This window comes from Fukomys damarensis, unplaced genomic scaffold (assembly GCF_012274545.1).
Source record: "Fukomys damarensis isolate Sample0158 unplaced genomic scaffold, DMR_v1.0_HiC HiC_scaffold_19, whole genome shotgun sequence".
NCBI classification, from domain to species: Eukaryota; Metazoa; Chordata; class Mammalia; order Rodentia; family Bathyergidae; genus Fukomys; species Fukomys damarensis.
This window is the reverse complement of record NW_022900931.1, coordinates 8,605,300-8,624,531: the sequence shown is the minus strand read 5'-3', so window position 1 is coordinate 8,624,531 and position 19,232 is coordinate 8,605,300. Positions and strand designations below refer to the sequence as shown.

Here is a 19,232-nt window from a genome sequence, read left to right as displayed (position 1 = left end):
TTTTTTTTTTTTTTTTTTGGTACAGGGTTCGAACTTGGGTCCTTGTGCTTGTGAGGCAGGCGGCAGGATCACTGAGCTAAATCACCGGCCCCTCCTTGGTGGATTTTTATCCGTATCCTTTTGATGAAGCAAACCATAACTGAACTTAACAGGTCTTCTCAGTTCTGCAGGTCCTTCTAGTGAATCACTAAACCTGAGCGTGGTCCCACAGATCATAACACAACTGCTTCTTAAGAGGTTTTGCAGAGAAAGGAGCAAAGACCTAGAGGATAGAGATGGGTATTGTCTGTCTCATGGCAGGGATTATAAGGAAGAGACATGCAGGTGGGTGAACCGTGTGCCCTTTGGCATGACAAGACCAGGAGGAGTTGGTAACTCAGGAGGCATTGTCCAAGTCGAAGGGGCAGGGGTTGTTCAAAGGTGACAGGAGGAAGCCAAAAATATGGGCAGATTTGATGAACTAAGAGAGCCAGCATGGTGGCGCACACCTGTAATCCCAGCACTCTAGGAGGCTGAGGCAGGAGAGTCACAAATTTGAATCCAGCCTGGGCAACTTAGCAAACGCCTGTAAAAAAAAGAAAAAAAAAAAAAGACAAGAAGAAGAAGAGAAAAGACTGGAGATGTGTGGGCTGGGGATTTAGCTCAGTGACACTGTGCCTGCCTCAAAAGTCCAAGGTCCTGAGTTTGATCAGTGGTCCCAGAAAAAAAAGTCTAAAGATGTAGCTCAGGGCAAAGGCCCTCGAGGGTGCAGGGAGAAAGAGAAAAAGAAAAAAGAAAAGAACTAGGAGGTAGGAGTGTCACCCCTGTGTGTGCAGGGCTGGGGGTGGAGGGCTGTAGATATGAGGCTGGAGAGGATATCACTGCAGCATTTGGGGAACAAGGCTTCAAACAAAGCAGTTGTATTAAGCTTGCTGAGTGGGAAGAAACAAGTGTCGAGCTCTCGGGCCATGAATTTCAGATGAGAGTCAGCTGCATCAGAACCTGGTGCTTTCACCCCTGCATTCAGCTGCGCAGGTGCTGGTGTGGTGCAGGTGGAGAGAGGATTTCCCCAGGGTTGGCTGTTGCCAGCTCTGTGGGACAGAGGGAGAGAAGTTGGCAAGTAAATCAGTGCAGGAGAGGATAAACAAGGTGTGTCTGCCTACCGCGCGGTGTTCAAGGTGGATCTCAGTGGGAAGTTATTAAAAACATTTTTATTTTAAAACAAATCTGGATTCATTCTGGCGTAGTACTAAAAATGGCACATGGATTTTCCAGGCACCTTAGCACACTTCCAGCATGGCTTTTCTGTTTGATGGGCTGCTTTCTGCTACCTCCCGGTCCTCCGGGGCTGAATTCACTTTCTGGGAGCTTGGGAAAAGTTTGGGAACTCTATTCTGCCCCTGCCTGGGCCTCAAACAGTGACCATATTGGGAAAGGGCCTCTAAGTTGAAGTGGACAGGGAGGCCCAGGAACTAGACGGAGCCCCTGCAGGCAGTTGGGTGGGGGCAGCAGACTCTGCGGCTAGTCTGGGAGTCCATAAAGGGGTCCAGGCAGGTCATGGCGAGGGGCTGAAATACGATGGGGTCCTTCCCTCTCCCCACTCTAACTCTCCAGGACCCCAAGGGGTGCGACACTCTGGGGGCCCGGGCAAGTAACTAACTCAGATAGATTGGGTCCTAGGAACAAGGGAGGGACCTGGATCCCAGAACTGGGGCACAAGGTGGGAAATGGGTGTTCGGAATGAGGCCAATCATCAGAACTGGGCCACTTTCCATGTGGGACTTGTGTTCCTTGCTGCCTTCGTATTTCTGAGCCTGGGAGCTGGCAGAACCGGGCAGGCTGGGGGCCTATTTGGAGTGGGTAAGGCTTTGGGGCACTGCTATGTGCGGTCTCCTTAGGATAGCATCTCCCTCTCCCCCCACTAAGAAAGAGCCTCTGAGTAAACGGCATGTTTATTTTGAACACTCAAATTTACAAAAACAAAAAGGTAACAAAAATCATGACAGAGGCCACACACACTCACACTTACACACGCGTTGCATCTCAGGTCACTTTATATACAAAAGAGGAGGGGTTGGGACACCCGGGGAGGGGGTAGGGGCACTGATTTCACGTACGACTTGACATGCGCACTGCCTGCTCAGCCTGGACCATGAGAGCCCCTTCCCCACCCGGCGGGGGCAGGGGCAGGGAGGGAGGTTAGGCCTGGGGTGGCAGACAGCTGGAATAAAGGGGTGAAGGGGCTCCCACCTAGGAAGGGGGCCCCTTTGCCAGTTTGTTCAGGCCAGGGGTGCTGGGACACATAGGAGGGACCCAATTCTTGAGTGAGAGGGGTCACTGTGTCGTGTAAGGTCAGAAAGCTGGGTTCAGGATTGCCACGTTTCAGTGGAGTGGCCTCACAAACCCTCCCCAAGCCTCGGCTGCCTGTAAAGTGGGGGGATTCCGTATCCTCTAGGAGAAAGATTTCCTGCCTAAGTCTGTGGTCCCAGGCCATGCTCAACTGTGCTGGGAGATCATCCCCTTGGGACTTTGGAGGCGTGGGGCACCAGATGCCACGAAGGTGGGAAAATCTGGCAGAGAACACTTATGAAGCACCCGGCGTAGGGCTTGTCCCAAAGCAGGAGCCCGAGGAGCAGCAGCTCCCCTGTCCCACGCCTCAGACACCAGGAGACATCTTGCCTCCCCCAGCTGTCCCGGACATGGCAGCCCCTTAGAGGGGGCAGAGGCTGAGGCCATGCGTGGGCAGGTGGGACATGGGACATATTTTCAGGGAGGTGGAGACTCCTCCTATGACTCTCGACGCTGGCCCTGGAGCCCACCCATCCTGCACCTGAGTGCCCTGTCACTTGGAATGCTCTTGAAATACACCTGGAGCAAAGCACGGGAATTTCACTCGGCAGGGTTAGGCAGCGCTTGTCCCCTGGGGCTGGGGTGGGGGTTGAGGGCTGGACCAACTCAGGATGACACTTGCGCCCCCTCTGGCTGTCTGATCACTCTGGGCAGGTGGCTTCACTTCTGCGAGGCCCAGCTTCATCCCCTGTATCTTGGGGCTAAGAACGGTCCGAATACATAGCTGCACTGGGGTATGAGCATCAGCTGCTAAGAAGCAGGACCTCTGCGGAGCAGCTCAGGGACACAACGGAGAGCCAAGTCCAGCTCTCCCTTCCCTGCCTTCCCTCTATCTCCCCAGGAGCAGTAGAAGTTCCACAACCTGACTCCAAACAGCAGGTGCTTAGTAAATGACCCTAGAACAATCCACAGCTGGCGGGGCAGGGGGCTGTGGAAACAGGGAGCCAGGCCCTTCTGCAGGGATCCACACCCACAGCCCACAGCCCAACATCCCCACTTGCCCCCTTCCCTCCTGAGGCTGACCAGGGTGACAGGCACGGGAACGAGGCTCAGAGTCAGATGTCTCGTCACCACTGTGACAAAGCACAGAGGATTTGTGATGACACTCAAGTCTGGGTGGGCTCAAGTGGCCAAACAGGTTCTGTCACACATCCCCCTCATAAGACCTGTCCTCCGTGAAAGCTACTTCTTCCGAAACAATTGCAAAAGCTTTTCAATCTCAGTGTCCCCGGAAATCCATGTGCTGAATTCGGCCATCACCCTGGCGATACTGTGTGTCATGGTGATGAGACTTGACCTAGCACTTGGGCTGATGTCACTGACTGTTACCAGGGCAACCCAGTCTCAGCAGGTCCTGGCTGAAGCCGTCATGGCTCTGGCTTCCAGGGGGAGTTGGATGGGAGGTGCTGAGCCATCTCTGAGTACTCTTGAAATGGAAACAAGGAGCTGGGGGCTAGAGGCAGCACATCCTGGATGCGCGTCCCCAGCACTGGGCCCCACAGCCTGCGTCACATCTCTGAGTGGCTGTGGGGAGCCAAGACGGGACAGAAAGGGGGGCAAGAGTCAGCTTGTCACTGCCCAGATGCCGGGGAGGGACCGGCAGAGGGAGGGACATCCCTGCTGCATCGTCAGCTGTCCCTCTGCCACAGTGCCAGGGATCCAGGTATTGCATTAAAAAATGTTCCAGAGGATGGAGTGGAGGAAGAACACTGAAACCTTGGGTTCTAATTCTGGCCCTTTTGCTGTGTGACTCTGTAAGTTTTGCCTTCTCTGAGCTCATCTCCATCTGTCATAAAGCAAGAGTTCAGAGTGAATGATTTTTCTCAGCTCTTATATTCTACTCTTGTTGGGAGCTGGTAAAGTAAAGATTCAAGGATAGGAACCAGAAATCCAAGCAGCCGTCTGAGACAATCCCAGACAGACTGGAATGCCAGGTGAGGAGACAACTGATGTTTTTAGACCGTGTATGAGCCTGCTTAGCCTGGAACCTTGCCCTTGACCCTGACCGCAGAGCCAACTGCTGACCTAACCCACGCCCAGCCTGACTCTCCTTGCTGCCCAGTTCCAGGACCCTCCCCTGCCAGCCCCGGGATCTCTAGGATTGCCCTGCTTTACCTGCCGAGGATCTCAAGTCATCTCACACTGGCTCTGCAGAGCTCTGGGAGTGACGCACAGGGAACAAAGCAAGGCTCCCGTAGGGCAGGCACTCACAGGGGCCACATGGCTTGGTGATGTGGCTCCGACAGCAGCGATGCTGCCTGGGCTGCTGTGTCTGCCTGAAGCTTCCCCTAGCTCAGGATATGGGGTCCCGGACCTGTCCTGGGCATGGAGGAGGAGGGGACCATGGCAGTGGGCACAGGGGTTACTACAGCCCTTGGGCTTTGGGGCCTCTTGGTCCCTAGCTCTCCAGGCTGGAGCTGGGAAGGGAATGTCCTGGAAACTGAAATGGGGCTGCACCAGGCAAGGAACCAAGATTCAAACCGCTGCACACAGAAGAGGAAGGGGTCGAGGGTGGGGAGGCTCCCAGGTGGGCAGCTGGCGGGAAAGGGGAGAAGGTGAGTCTGATGCCCCGAGTCTCTGTCATCCACTTCTACAGCCTTCTGTGGCCCTGGAGGGGACAAGCCCAGGCCTGCAGCATAGGGGCCACCCCACAACAACCCCGTGCGGGTGCTGTTGGGATCAATGGATGGGGGAGGGTGGGGTGGGGAGAACACTCCTGTGTAGTGCCAGGAGGGCCAGAGCCAGGACTCACCCCAGGCTTCACTGTAGACTTAAGATGCTTGTCCCCACCCAGGGGACACCCACCTCAGGACAGGGCATTCTGGAGGAGCGGGTGCAGGTGAGGGAAAGAGGGAGGCACGGGCAGGAGTGGGCAGGAGGAAAGGACAGCACGCGGACAGGCTGAGGGGGGAAGAGCCCCCTCAAGGTCCCCGAAGTGGCAGGCATGGGAGGGGCCCTGGACGAGGTGGCCTTCACGCCTTGGTCCTCCCCTTGCAGACATCGAAGGTAGCCTTTTTGGCACCCCCGAAGGTCTCCACCAGCTTGTCTTCCCAAGGGAGGACGTTGCCCAGCAGTGATGCAGTACAGTTGGCAATGCCCAGGACCTGGGCAGGTGTCAGCACATGGTCCCACAGGTTAAACTGGGCAATGTCACCAACAAAGGCCTGGGTGGCATCAAATCGGCCTCCCAGGGTATCCTGGGCCAAGAGAGCAGCAGAGAAAGGAGAGACATGGAGTGAGGAAGCAGAAGAGATAACAACCTCAGAGTCAGGCTCTGTCCCTGCTGAAGCCCTGCCCCACGCCCCAGATTCTGTCTGCTAAGGCTCTAGGATCACCCTCAAAGTTCTAACCCCACCCGCAAGGTTCTAGCTCCACCCCCAAGTTCTGGCTCCACCCCAAGGCTATAGTCCCACCCCCAAGGGCAGCCCTTTTGCCAGGTCTCTCACTTTCCCTGTCCCTCAGTTTGTCCCTCTGCTGAAAAGTGGGGTCAGACTTAGGGTCACTGCTATCTTCGTGTTCTCTCTCCTCATGCCCTCCTGCTCATGCTTACTGCCAGGGCAGGATAAGCACTTGGACCTGCAGCCAATCCCTGTCCGAGGCTTACCTGCTCCTGGCCCAGAATAAGGATGCCATGAGGCTTGATGGGGTGCCAGGCTGCCAGATTCTCCCCGGAGCCCCGCAGCTCCCCATCCTGGTAGGCAGACCACAGGCCATCCCTTGTGGTCCAGGCAATGCAGATGTGGTGCCAGCTGTTGTCCTTCAGACTCATTGGCAGCTGGGCCACCTGGACAAACGGCCCCAAACTCCAGGTCAAAGGGGCCACAAGCCCGAGGCTGGAGCAGGGGATTGGGAGGTGGGGAGACTTTCACCCAGGGGCCAACCCCAGTCCTGATCCTCCTTTCCCTCGGCCAGTTCTCCCCTGACCCCTGGCTCCTCCACCCTCACAGCTTCCCTAGGGTGCTGGAACTGTCCAGTTTTCCCAGTGCACAAGGTCCCGAGGGTGGTGGCAGCACTATCCATAGAGCTCGGCACATGCCTAGGACTCAGAAGCACTGGCACTGACAGAATGGGGTTCAGACAGAGCTCAGACACCAGTCTCTGACCTTGGTTCTGCCATCAACCATGTGTGACCATGGTGGGGCTCAGTTTCCCCATCAGGAAAGTGCAGGGTTCAGACAAGGGAGGGCACAAGTGCAGCCATCACCTCTTCCACCACCCAAGGCAGACATGACCAATTGATCCCGAGCCTGACTCAGCCTAGGCTCTCTTATCACAGTGCTCCAGAAGCCTGTGCTAATGGATTGGAGTTGGCCTGTGAGATGAAAGAAACGTGCTGTATATGGTGCTCCCAAAGGGCTCCTCTGCTGTGTAGGTTCTCTGAGATCACAATTCTACACAGCATTCTCTGAGACCTCCTTGGTGAACTGTGTCTGCACAGGAGGGAGGGCTTCAGGGACAACACTGCCACATGAAACAGCACAGGACCACTGGTGAGGCGCAGGAGGTGTGAAGGCTGACAGGAAGGGGACATGGCACAGAAGTATCCAGAAGGACCCTGGGATCCATTGTTAGCCCAGCAGTATCAGTGGGCAGCCTATGCCTGCGTCCTGTCCATGGTGCTGAAATCCTTCACCTCGAGGGCTTTCCCTTGAGCAGGCCGAGGACAAAGGGCAGCAGCCAGGAGGGTGGTGACCAGAGCAAGGCACAGTTCTAGATGGAGTTCAGCTACCTCAGTCTTAGAGCTTATGGGGCCACAGGACAGACTCGCTGTTCCCTGGGCCTCCTCCTCTTTCTTCCAGGACACACATGAAAGGTATCACTTGGCCTGCCTGGCTGTTGGCTGGCCCCAGCAGGGGAGTGTGATCAAAAGATCACCATGCCTGCAAGGCCAAAGCAGGCAGGGGAGGAACTTTGGGAGAAGTGATTGGCCAGGGGAGGGCCGGGGGTGCAGGAGGCCTGGGTGTGAGGAAGATTGGAGGGGTTAAGAGGTAGTTCCTGGAGCCCAAGACCCTGAATCACAACCTCATCCATCTCGTGCTGTCTGTCCAGGGAGCACTGCCTCTCTCCGAGCCTCTCTTCTCCATCTGCAAAATGGGAGCAGTGCAGGCACCTGCCTCACTCACAGCTGGGAAGGTTGAGAGTGCTGAGGAGACTGAGTGCTTCTCCACGGTGCCTCACACAGGCAAACAGCTCACACCTAAGGAAGCTGGCTGACTGCTAGGCTCTGCTCAGAGTTCCCTACTTGCACATAAGGCTTCTATTTCTCATCCTAGCCCCAAGCGGTAAGGACTGTTATCATTCCCGTTTTACAGCCAAGGCACTTCCCTCCCTTCCAAGAGAATGAGCAGGGCATTGGGCACCTGCACCTGCAGCCCTGCCCCACAGCCAGGTCCCCTCAAAGGTCCTTCTTTCACCTCTGTGCACCTCACTGACCCATCGCCACAGAGGCGACAACACTGCCAGCCCCTCTTCAGCCTACCCTGCATCTGGTTTGTCTCTGTATTATTCCCAGAGCCCAGCCTGGCACAGAGTAGGCACTTAAGGTATGCCACGGCTGCAGAGTGGCAGAATGAAAGCGCCAGCCCGCACGTGGGGGGTCCTGGGAGGGTGACCCCCACCCCCACCCCCGGCCCTGCCCACCTTGTCGTTGATCAGCAGCTCCATGGGCTCGTGGCCCGCCTCCAGCAGCACGATCTCGTTGGCCTGCCCAGGCACCGAGTAGGAGAAGGGTGTGCCCTGGCCCGTGCCACCTGACCTGGACCGCAGCCACATGCAGGTGGTGAAGGCGTAGAGCTCGGGCAGAGCCTTCCGCACGCGGGCGTACATGTAGTTGTTGCGGATGGGGATGCCGACCTTGAAGGCTTCTGGGGGGCTGTAGGCCGAGGACCCTGGGGGTGGGCATGGTGGGGTCAGAGGACACTGCCCAGGGCAGAAGGAGGGCTAATGGTTCCTGGCCACCTGATGTGTGTCAGGAGCCCTCACCCCCTTTTCTACTCTGCCTCTGTGCTCAGGGACATGGCTAACGCCCAAGGCCTCTGGATCTGCGTGTCCCAAGTTCAAACCCTACCTTTACCACTTCTCGGCTCTGTGACTTCCAAAAAATTAAGCTTAACCTCTCTAGCTTCAGCTTCATCCCTAAAATAGGGTCATATTTCCTCCCTGCCAGGGCTGTGTGAGGATCAGGTGGCCAGAATATGTGGAAGGTCTGGCCCATATTCATGCTCAGCAAAAGTTAGCTGTGATTATTATCATTATTTAGAGTTCTTTGCCACTTAGGCATTCCATCCTCTTTCTGATTGGCAGGCATTGTTCTAAGCATTCTTACATATGTTATTTCATGCCTCAGAGCACCTTCCACTATTGCCACCCTCATTTACACATGAGAACATCATGACACAGAAATGCTAAGTTATTTTCTCAAGGCCACACAGCTCGTGAAGGGTAGAGCTGGGATTCAAACAAAACAGCTGACAGATGTTGAGCTTAGAGCCAGGGCTCCTGATGTCCATGCCTGTACACTGTCCATTATGCTTCTCTGTCCCCCTGGCAGTGCCCAGCTTAGGTGTTAAACAAACGACAAAAATCCTAATTCACTGAAGGTGCCATTTGTGGGTGGTTGAATGCATGACCAGGGGTCTAGACTTTGTTTGAGGTCTAGATTCTTGACTTACTGACTGTGTGACCTTCGGAAAATCAGTTGGCCTCTCTGAACCTCAGTTTTCTCACCTGTGAAAAGCCCTGTGCAGTCTGTGAAGGTGAAATTAGCAGGTGTGTGCAGCCCTTAGCTCACTCTAACAACACAGTAGTGTCAGAAAATTGCAATTGCTAGTGATCACTTTGAGCACAACGATATTCTTTCTCTTCCTCTTGCGTCCTGTAGCCTCCTCCCCACCATCCTGTCCACCTTGGCCTCTGGAGAGCACCAACATGTTGTCAAGTGGCTCTGTCTCCCCAGCTGCCCTGGGGACCCAGGTCTCGTCCACACCGCCCTCTCTGTGGGACCCACCGTGTTCCAGCTCCGTCACACGTCCCTGTAGGGCGTCCAGCTCCTTCTCTACCTCCTGGCGCTGCCGGTGACTGCTGTGGCTGAGAGCCGCACGCTCCTTCTCCAGCGCCAGCACCTTGGCCAGCAGCTGCCCCTCCAGCTCGTCCATCTTGGAGTGCAAGGCAGTGGGTGCTGCGGGTGCCGGGGCAGGGGCGGCTGAGAGGTTCACACGGGCTGGGAGCTCCTGCTGCTCACAGGGCAGAGGAGGGATGTGTGAGGTCACAGGCACGGGGCTCTGAGATGCCACCACCCTGTGCAGTGACCCCGGTCGGCCTCAGAGTCCCCATATGCAAAATGGGGACAGAAATAAAACTGTGGGCAACCAAGCTTGGCACTGGCAAGAGAATGTGGGAAGCGAAGGAGCAGAAGCAAGACAGTTGCCCCTCTACTGGCCCATCAGTACACAGCCTTCCAGCAAGAAGTGTGTGGGCAGCAGCTCTCGCAGAGACACCGAGGGCCTTCCCACCCCTTTACTATTACCCCACCACCCCACTCCTCCACCACGGCCTGGACATCCTTGAGGACAGGGCCAGCTCTGTCTCTGTGACCTCCAGCTCCAGGGAAAGAGCTGCTGGATGTTAGTGGTCTCCAGGGACACTTCTGTGGCTGTGGCTGGTCTTGCCATCCCAGGCAGACCTAGAAGCACAAGCCAGGGTCTTCTGGAATAGGACTCTGGTGTCATGGTCTTTCTGGGGAGACATGTGGTTAAGATCCCAGACTGGAGTCAGACAGCTCAGGGCTCAGGTCCAGCTCGGCCACCGATCTGCTGTAAGACCCTAGGAAAAAAATCCCTTGATCTCTCTGAACTTATTTCCTCATGAGACAACTGCACCTATTTGGAAGGGCTGTGGGGAGGGTTACCTGGCAAATGCTAAATATTGCCACTACCGTGTAGGGTCAAGCGGTCCAGGTTGCACTCCGACACCCCGTCTAGGGGAGGATGACAGCAGTGTCCCTCCTCCTAGCAGTCAGGAGACCTGAGGCAGAAGCTGGGAGCCCCTCCTTCCCCCTTTCCTGGGGCACAGGAAAGCCACAAGTTCGACTTTTGGAGGGGCAGTCTCTGGTGGATATGTCACAGGAACATCAGTAGATTAATAATTCACTGGGAGTCAAATAAGAAGCATTTACTGTCTGCCTGACTTCTTCCACACTCTGAAGTCCCCACTGGTAAGCCCCTTGCACTCTCCCCTGGGGCCTGAGCGGTTCCCACCCAGCCTGGCCCACCCAGCCCCCAGCCCCAGGCCCCAGTCGGGAGCTGGCTCAATCCTCCCAGTTCTTTCTAGGAGGAAGTATGCGCCCCCCAACGACCTTGCGTGGGGCGCTGTCCCCGGTGCTGATGATACAGCAGAAGGGAAAACAGGAAGCCAAGAACCCAGTTCTTTCTGAACACTGAGCTGCGAGGGTCTGGCCCATAGCTTGGGACAAGTATAGAAGACCTTCTTAGCCTCAAATGAGCAGCTCTGGCCTGGAAGGTCCTTCACTGATGACAATGGGGCACATCCCTTACCCTTTCTTAGCCTGATTTCTAACCATGGGACAAGGGAAGTGCTGCTGGGTGTGGGAGCTGCCATCTGTGACCACTGACAGGACCTCATAGAGGGGGTGACACTCAGCTCTACCACTGCTCCCCAAGAACATATGATTCCACTGTTCCTCATCTATAAAGTGGGGCGCCAGAACTCCCAGGATGCAGGTCCTGAGATGACTGATGGTGTATGGGGAAAGATGAGATTGCCTTGAATTGCCAGGGCTATCGTAGCAGCTCAGGCTCAAATCTCCCCTCCCGTCTCTCCATCTGGTGGCAATGGGGAGGGACTGAGGATCAGCCTTCTCTCTCTGCCCAGGGAAATGGGTCACCAGGATGAAGTCACTGAGGCTGGCACCAGGAAGGGACTCCATGAAGCACTGGGGAGGGGGACTCGGGCCACCTTTATCCCCCACCACACGCCATGAAAAAGGTCCCAGGGGCCCATCCTTCCAGATGCCTGCCTGTCCCCTCCCCCCAGGCTGGGGTGAAGCCCAGGGAGGAGGCACAGGGATGGATGGATGAGCCACTCAGTACATGCAGAACCCTCCTTACACTTAGCTTTGCGATCCCGAGGGCTCATCCTCACTCCAAGGTGCCTGAAAATCCTGGCTCGGATGCAGATTAACCCCAAAGCCTGTTTCCCCTCCTGTAAAATGGAGGCACCGAGGCCTCTCTTTGTCCATCCCCAGGACAGATGGAAAGAATAGAGAAGCATCACGCAACCCATGAGGCCTGCCCACGAGAGCTGACGGAGTCAGACTCCACCTGACCATGGAACCATGGATGGCGGGGGTGGTGGTGGTGGTGACAGGGCCCAACTGCACTGGAGCCAGACAGACTTCCAGGAAGCCTTGGGCCGCCTCCTTCCCGGCCCCCTGCGCTGATCTGCCTCAGCGCCCACCCTCCTCTGTGCCCTGCTCAGCAGGAGGGCCACATCCCGGATGGCTCCATGGGTCAGGCCCACCCTTGGTGCGTCACAGGAGGCCTCATGACCTCTCATGCACGCTGAACTCTGTGTACACAACGAGGGAAACTGAGGCACAAGTCCCTCCGAACTGTCTGACACGCCTGGAGCACATCTTCTCTCTGGCTCAGGGAAGGAACCATGCCAGGAGGGACAGGATGAGAAGGATATTTACACCACGCTGCTTCCTTCAAGGAGAACACAGGAGGCGCACAAGCTGTGCTCCCGTCACAGCACCCTCCCTGCGCTGCGTGGCCAGGAAGGGCAGAGAGGAGGTGGGCTCTGCATCATGCGCGCCCCCTCACCCCCGTGTCTGAATCACAGGAGCACAGTTCCCCCACACCCTGGCCATCTGCTGCGGGTGTGGGCTGCGGTGCGTGGGCTCCTGGCCTGAGGCGCTGGGGAGGGGAAGGGGAGCTTGGCTCTCACTGGGTTCTCCCCACAGTTCGGCTGCTAATGTGCTTGGCTCCTTCGCACTCAGGGCCCAGGGTGCTCACAGTGCCACTGTCTCTGAGCGCTCACATCTGCCGGGCTCTGCTCCCCAGGAAGTGAGGCAAACTCTTCTCAGCTGTGCTCACAGGCTGGGGAGGAAGGAGGCCTGCTATGCAGACAGGTGAACCAAGGCTCAGAGCTGGAGGCTGCCCGCCTAATGTCACACAGCTGCAGGGCCAGAGTGAGGCCTTCAGCCTGTGCCCTCTCCTCGGTCCTCCCCCAAACGGGCTGGGTCTCAGTTTGCTGATCTGCCACATGGGCATGGGCTGGGTGCCCTGTCTGCCTTCAGCCTGGACTTCAGGGTCAGGGTCTCCCTGTGCACAGAGCCTGGCCCTAGGGACAGCAGCAAGGTCCCAAGCCTGTACAGCCTCCCCAGGCCCTGTGAGTCCTGCTCAGCTCCCAGGCTCCACCAGCTGAGCAACGGCTATGCCTTCGGTTCCCTATTGGCAAAGAGGGCACAATAATACTGTCCCACAGCACCCAGCGAGGATGAAATGAGTGGAGATGTGTTGCAAGCAACACATGAAGTTGGTGCATGAAGTTAACAGGAGAGTCAGCCATTGCGCTGAGGACGAAGCCACTTAAATACCTCTCAGAGGGCCCCTGTTCGCCAGCTCCACCCCAACTCTTCCTGTTGAGTCATGTGGACAGGAAAGCACCTAGTGGGCAGTTAGCTACTGTGGACACAAACACGCACAGCGTACAGTGCCACAGCGTGCAGGCGGCACTCCCAGGCCCGTGTCTGAGCTCTGGCTTGGGTACTTCACCACATAGCACCAGAGGCTGCCACCCACATCTCCCTGCTGGCTACACTGCTCTCCTGCTTAAACCCGCCCACAGCCCCCCAGCCCCAACACAGAGCCCCCGTCCCTCTGGCCTCAAGACAGGACCACCTCCTCCCTCGAGGCGACAGGTCCCTCCCACCACACGCCCCAGAGGCCCAGCGCTCCTCTGACCCTCAGGCTTCCGCTCAATGCTGTTCTTTATGCCCAGAACACTCTTTCCACCCCACTGTCCTCTGCCTGCTGCCTGCTCCCCGTCCAGGTGGCCAGGAGAGGGGGGCGGCCCTGAGGCTTCTCTGCAGGGCTGCAGAACATGCACAAGCAACCACCGCGCGGCTCATTCCCTGGCTCGTTCATTCACTGCCAGTGCGGGGCGTGGCAGCACCAAGTCCTGGTCACGGACAGCAACTCTCACCTACTAGATCTCAGTGTTGGGCGAGTCGCTCGAACTCTGTCCCTCAGCCTCCTCCTCCGGAAGGTGTGGGTAACGGTACCCTGGGATATAGGAGCCAAAGACTCTGTCAAGGCTCACAAGACTGGAAGATGGTGGGACGAGTCTTACTCTCCTGTGGTACCACTGAGAGGCAGGAGAGCAGTTCCAGGGGCTGCAGTGCTTGATCAAAACACCAGCTGAAGCCACTTTGGCCGGCATCTGACCCTCTAAGAGCCTAGTAAAGGGACTGGTGACAGTGGCGTGGTGCTCATGGAATCAGTCATGAGGCCCTCACACAGGCAGGAGCGCCTGCTGCCTCATCATGCCGAGTGCCAGGCACCAGGGCCCAGAGGGGAGGAGGTCCCATGCCCGCCACAGCAAAGGTGTGCAGGGCTCTGCCAAGAGTGGGAAGAGGGGGTGCCAGGGAGCCCCATCCTGTGCCCCACCTTCCTCCCCAGGAGCCACCCAGGCAGGGAAGAGGGCAGAGCTGGCCCATCCTGGACCCCATGCCAATCTGGAGCTGTAATGAGAAGACAGATGGGTAAGGGTGATGGGAAAGCTCTCTCTGGAGACCAGCAGGGCTGCGGCCCATCCCAGGAACCCTCATGGGCCTCCGGGTCCCAAGGGGTGAATCCTCTTGCCTCTCCAGAAGGCCAGAGAACCTCTGCTACCCACATGCCCTCTGGTCCTTGGACAAAAGTCCTCAGCAAAGACAGCACCGTCATCCCTAGCTCACTTCACCCAGAAATCCTGGTGTGGGCATCTTGGCTGAACCTCTGCCATGCAGTGTGAATCGGGAAAATTCATTGGCCTCTCTGAGCCTGTTTCCCCTGGAGTAAGACAATGCTTCCACTTTGGGTTGGTTGCCTCAATCCCTATCCCTGGAGTTCCATGGAGATGATGCACCCAAGACTGTCCCTCGAAAAGGAGGCTGACCTTTGACCTCTGACCTCATCGTACCTCCCATCGGCAAAGACTTCTGCACAAAAATTCAACATGAAGGGAAGGTGCTAGGCATGGGGAATTATCAGAGCAATGCAAATAAAAGCTGCACGTCTACTGCACACCCGCAGGGACCAAGGATGCTATAAAATCCCCAAGCCCATGGCCAGGTTTACACAAAGCTGGGTGGGTGTGCAGACGCTCACAGCCACTTTGGGAAGATGTGTGGCCAGACCTACCTACCTGTGCTAAATATGCGCCCTTCATCGCCCAGGCCTCCCACTCCTCGGGACAGATCTGGAGGAAGGGCAGACTGACAGCACCTGGAGATTCCACAAAGTTAATCACAGCCACTGTGAGTGTGACACTGGCCTGGATGTCCACTGCAGGAGAATGGGTCAGAGCATGAAGCCACAGTGCAATGGGACAACAACAGCAATGAGAAATGGCAAGCCATTGTCCCCCCTGCATGGGGCTCTCCATGTCAGCTCTTTGGGTCTTTTGCAGTAGGATATGTGAGCATTTATACATCTTGGATGTAAGATAGACCCCACCACCCCCAAATAGACCACAGGGTGGACCTTGCTTTCTGCCCAAGCAGTGCCTACCAGCTGGGGGTCTCCCCTGTAAGGCTCTTCCCGACCGGGGCAAGGACTGAAAAGAACACAGGACGACAATTCCCACTTAACAGATGGCAAAGCTGACAGCTGGAGAGAAGGGGTTGTCTGAGGTCATGGCAAGCAGATGGCGGAGCCAGGGTTTAAAAGGCCAGCCTTCTTATCAGAATGAAGGGGCCACTGCTGGTGGGAGTAGGAAGTGAAGGGTCCCTAAGATGGCCTCAACTCATCCATCCTGCTCATTTTACAGATAAGAATACGGAGGCCGAGCCGGATGTGGCAGTACACTCCTGTAATCCTGGCATTCTGGGAGTCTGAGGCAGCAGGATTGTAAATTCAAGCCCAACCGGGGCAACTCAGTGACTAGAGATGGCTGGGGATGTAGCTCAGAGAAAAGGCCCTGGGTTCAATACCCCTGCCCAAAACAAAAACAAACAAACAAAAAACCAAAAGAACCCTGAGACCAGGAAAGGGAGAATCATGCAAGAACTGAGCCTATTTCCTAGGATGGAAGGCTGCACAGCTAACAGGTAGGCCCTCAGTTACCTCGGCAGCCAGCAAGACAAGCCTTTGTGCACTGGCCTGCAGCTGTCCACTTAGAGTAGACAGCCTTGGGTACTACCCTCACTTGTCTTTCCCCATCTTGCAAGTGGTCAAAGCCCAAGCCCTGCAGAGGAGCTGAGAGTTAATGAAGAAAGACAAACGTTTTAGAGCCAGAAAGGCCAAACTCTACTGCTGTGGGACCTGGGTCCTGCTTCTTAACCTCTCTGAACTTTGGTTTCTCTGAAAAGGGAGCACAGAATAGCACCCCACACACAGAGATTGTATGAAGATTAAATGAGATGATGTATAGGGGCCTGGTGTGTGTTAAGTACTCAGTAACTGTGAGCTGTAATTGCTATTCCAGCAAGATTCCTGGCTTCCTCTGGGGCTGCCATTGGGATATTCCCTGCTCCAGCCCCCACTCCAGGGTGAGGGGAGACAATCAGATTGCCGGCAGGGTTAAGGATGGAGTTTATGTTTTTAAAAAACGCCATCTAAAACCATCTTAGTTTTATTGTACACATACATTAGCCCAGAAGTGGGACACTGGGACACACACCTATGGCCCATTGCCACGTAAATGGTCCAGCTCTCTTGGAAAGTGGTTCTTGGCCACAGCCATCAAAAGTCAATATCCTCTGACCCAGTAATAGCAGCCCTGGGAATTCAGCCTAAAGAAATAATGCAATAGATGTCAAGAAAGCAAAACACAGCCCTCCGCACAAAACAGATTGGGCAGTGAGCATCCAGAAGAAGAAACAGCCCACATCCCCAGTGACAGAGCTGGTCAAGTGATGAATGCACGACGGAGCCGGGAAGTCACTAAAATGGAAATTGCCCAGCGGCTCTAACAATGGCTGCACATGGATGGGCAGAGGGGCTGCAAACAGGAGGAAATGGCGGAATTAAATGTAATCCCATCAGCCTTTTGACATTTTCAACCACAACAACAAAACATAAAAAACAACCAGTTTCTCCAAAGCCCTCAAATGTGCCCACAACAAGGGGTCTGCAGGGAGCCCCCCGCCAGCCTGGCCTTCCCGTCCTTCCCCACCTTTTGTAGTCTGTTCTGATAGGGACAAGATGAATCGGAGATGTGCAGGTGGCCACGGCCGGGTGAGGGTCATGGGAGCATGGGTGGGGTAGAAGGGGACAGAGTGAGTTCGGGGAAGACTTCTGGGGGAGGTGACTGCAGTACAGACTCTTCCAGGAGAGGCAGGATTATGCGGGAATCTGGGCAGAGGCAGAGACCTGAGAGGTGGATGAATCCCAAAGGGCAGCCTGGAGAGTTTGTACCCCGTACCCCTGGAGCTGCCTGGCAGAGGAGGAGGAGGAGGAGGAGGAGGAGAAGATGTGCGGGAGGTGGGAAACCAGAGAACAACTGAACTGGGCCAAGAGGCAGGAGGACCCCAGCACAGCCCCCAGAGCACCTCAAGAAGCAGGTGAGCAGGGACCCTGAGTTCCAGTTGGAGTGGAACGGGGTGTGGTATAGGACCAGGGATGGGCAGAGGCAGCTGCTCAGCAGGCAGCAGGGTCTGTGGGTCTGGAAACAGATTTGGTCAAGGCCCACTGTGCGGTGGGTGGTAGAAGCTCAGGGTGTGGCTGAGATCACACAGGGAAAAGGAGAGGGACATCTGGGAAGCAGAACTGAGAGCAGGAGGAAGGGCAGAGGGAGACGGGGAGGAGCCAAGGGCATGAGGTGTTCAGGGGAGAATGAGGAGGGTCCGAGGGCAGAGGAGAGTCAGCAAGAGAAAGACCGAGAAGTCCTAGCTCAGTTCATCAATTCTCGGGATGTGAGCAAAAGCACTTTCAGGGCAGCGGTGGCAGAGAGGGCAGACCCTGAAAATCTGGAGGCTTTTGAGGATAACAGACGAGAACAGAGCGGAGAAATGAAGAGTGGCTAAAGGGGACCCAGCAGAGACCCATCGTCTGACCCTGCACCTGCTGGCTCCAGACCGTAGCTCCCACCACATACCCACAAGGGACAGCCAGGCTCTTTCTTTCTTCATGGCCGCTGCACACTGAAACATGAGAAGGTGTGTGTGGGGAAGCCAGGGCTCCCTGGGTCTGGAAGGCTGACCTGCTGCCAAATTCCAGGATCCCCCCGGCCTCAGCAGGCTCCCAAGAGGGGACACCACCCTGCCAAGTGCCGCAGGTGCCAGGGAACAGGTCCAGGGCCAGCCTGGCCGCGCCAGCCCCAGACGTGGGAGGAGCCACCTGTGCCATCTGGGTGTGGGGGCAGGGCCCTGGCAGGCAAGAAGAGGTTGACCTGATATCAAATTATTTTTATATTAATAAAATCTGCTTCCTAAAAGGAGAGTTTGTTCCTGTTTTTATTTTTGGTTGAATTTTAGAAATTAAAAACACTGTAGCATATTGTTAAAAAGAGTAATCACTCGAATTGATGGAGCAGACCTCTGTGCCAGGCACCATTCTGGCCTTTTACATAAATTGACTCCCTCATCCTCCGCTGCCCCAGTGAAGTCCATGCTGCTCTTACGCCCACTTTACAGGTGAGGAAACTGAGACTCAATTCACTTTGGACTTCAAGCTTTCCCCTGGCCATCTTTGCTGTTCTAGGCTCTAAGATGGCCAACCCTGAACCCCCCAACCTCCTCCTCCTCCTCCTCTCCCCACCCTTGCACATGGACATCGTCTGTTCTGCTGGCCCAAGGATTTAACCTGGGGTGGGGGGTCCCCATGCATTTTCTTCCTCTGGCTTGCCCTGCCACACTCAGGCTGGGAGCAGGTAGCAGGGGGAGCTGGCACTTTGGCCTTTCTGTCACCTTCTTCTGCAGACCTAACACTCTTCCTTGTGGTCTGGGAATCAGTCCCCGGCAGATGTCCACAGCTGCTGCTAGCACCCGGTGTGACTGTCGGACCTGAACCTCTGGACACCTCAGGTTTGTTCCTACAGGAGGAAGGTGGCTGCAGGATGCCAAAGGAGAAATGTCTGACCCAGGATCACCCATACCAAGGGGGGCTCCCGCTGCCCCACCACCAGCCTGAGCCAGGAAAGTCTGGAAAAGGTGAATGGAGGAGGAGGGCTGGGATGGGATGGGAGGGGTGGGTGGGGTGTGAGGCCCTGTTCACTGCCGCACTGTACCCCAAGAGCCTCTTTTTAGGGGTCAGAGGCTGTGCCCGCACTGAGCTCCTGAGGAGAGGCCAGTAGTCTGAGCCCATTCATTCAAGGGTGGGAGGTGGTGAGGGGCACTCCTTCGCTGCTCTTCGTTGGAGAGGAAGACCCAAGGTCCCTCGGACAGCACATCCTATCTCCTGACCATGGGGTTTGGGCTGGTGCCGTCTTGAGGGCTCCAGAAGGAACAGCTATGATCTTTAATGAGATCCCAGTATGTGCCAAGCATTTTCACACACTTGTTTCAGTTGATTTCCACCAGGAGTGGATGCGGTTGGACCCATTTTACAGCTGCAGAAACCGAGGCTGGGGCGGTGCCTGGAGAGGAAAGGGACTCAACACCAGTCCTCCCAGCGCGCCCGGGGTGCCGCCGTCACGATGACAGACGACGCTCACCTGTGCCCCAGCCAGGCACCCTCCCA

General features: G+C 56.1%; 1 protein-coding gene across 1 annotated transcript; it reads right to left on the bottom strand.

Annotated features, from left to right (window-relative positions):
* Positions 1-4,444: 4,444 nt before the first annotated feature.
* On the bottom strand, positions 4,445-19,109 carry Nptxr (neuronal pentraxin receptor). Its single transcript, XM_010612791.2, has 5 exons — positions 19,050-19,109; positions 9,335-9,560; positions 7,969-8,216; positions 5,933-6,112; positions 4,445-5,525 (listed from the first exon to the last, which is right to left on the bottom strand). The coding sequence occupies exons 1-5, from the start codon at positions 19,092-19,094 to the stop codon at positions 5,301-5,303; spliced, it is 924 nt and encodes a 307-aa protein (XP_010611093.1). The 5' UTR covers positions 19,095-19,109; the 3' UTR covers positions 4,445-5,300.
* Positions 19,110-19,232: the final 123 nt, after the last annotated feature.

What these genes read in the sequence shown, in the direction of transcription:
- Nptxr (XM_010612791.2), bottom strand. Translation starts at nt 19,094, where the DNA reads ATGGGTCCAACCGCATCCACTCCTGGTGGAAATCAACTGAAACAA. An exon ending in GTGGAAATCAACTGAAACAA is followed by an intron (nt 9,561 to 19,049) that starts GTGTGTGAAAAT and finishes CCCTGTGAGCAG; the next exon opens with CAGGAGCTCCCAGCCCGTGT. An exon ending in TTATTCTGGGCCAGGAGCAG is followed by an intron (nt 5,526 to 5,932) that starts GTAAGCCTCGGA and finishes CTCTTGGCCCAG; the next exon opens with GATACCCTGGGAGGCCGATT.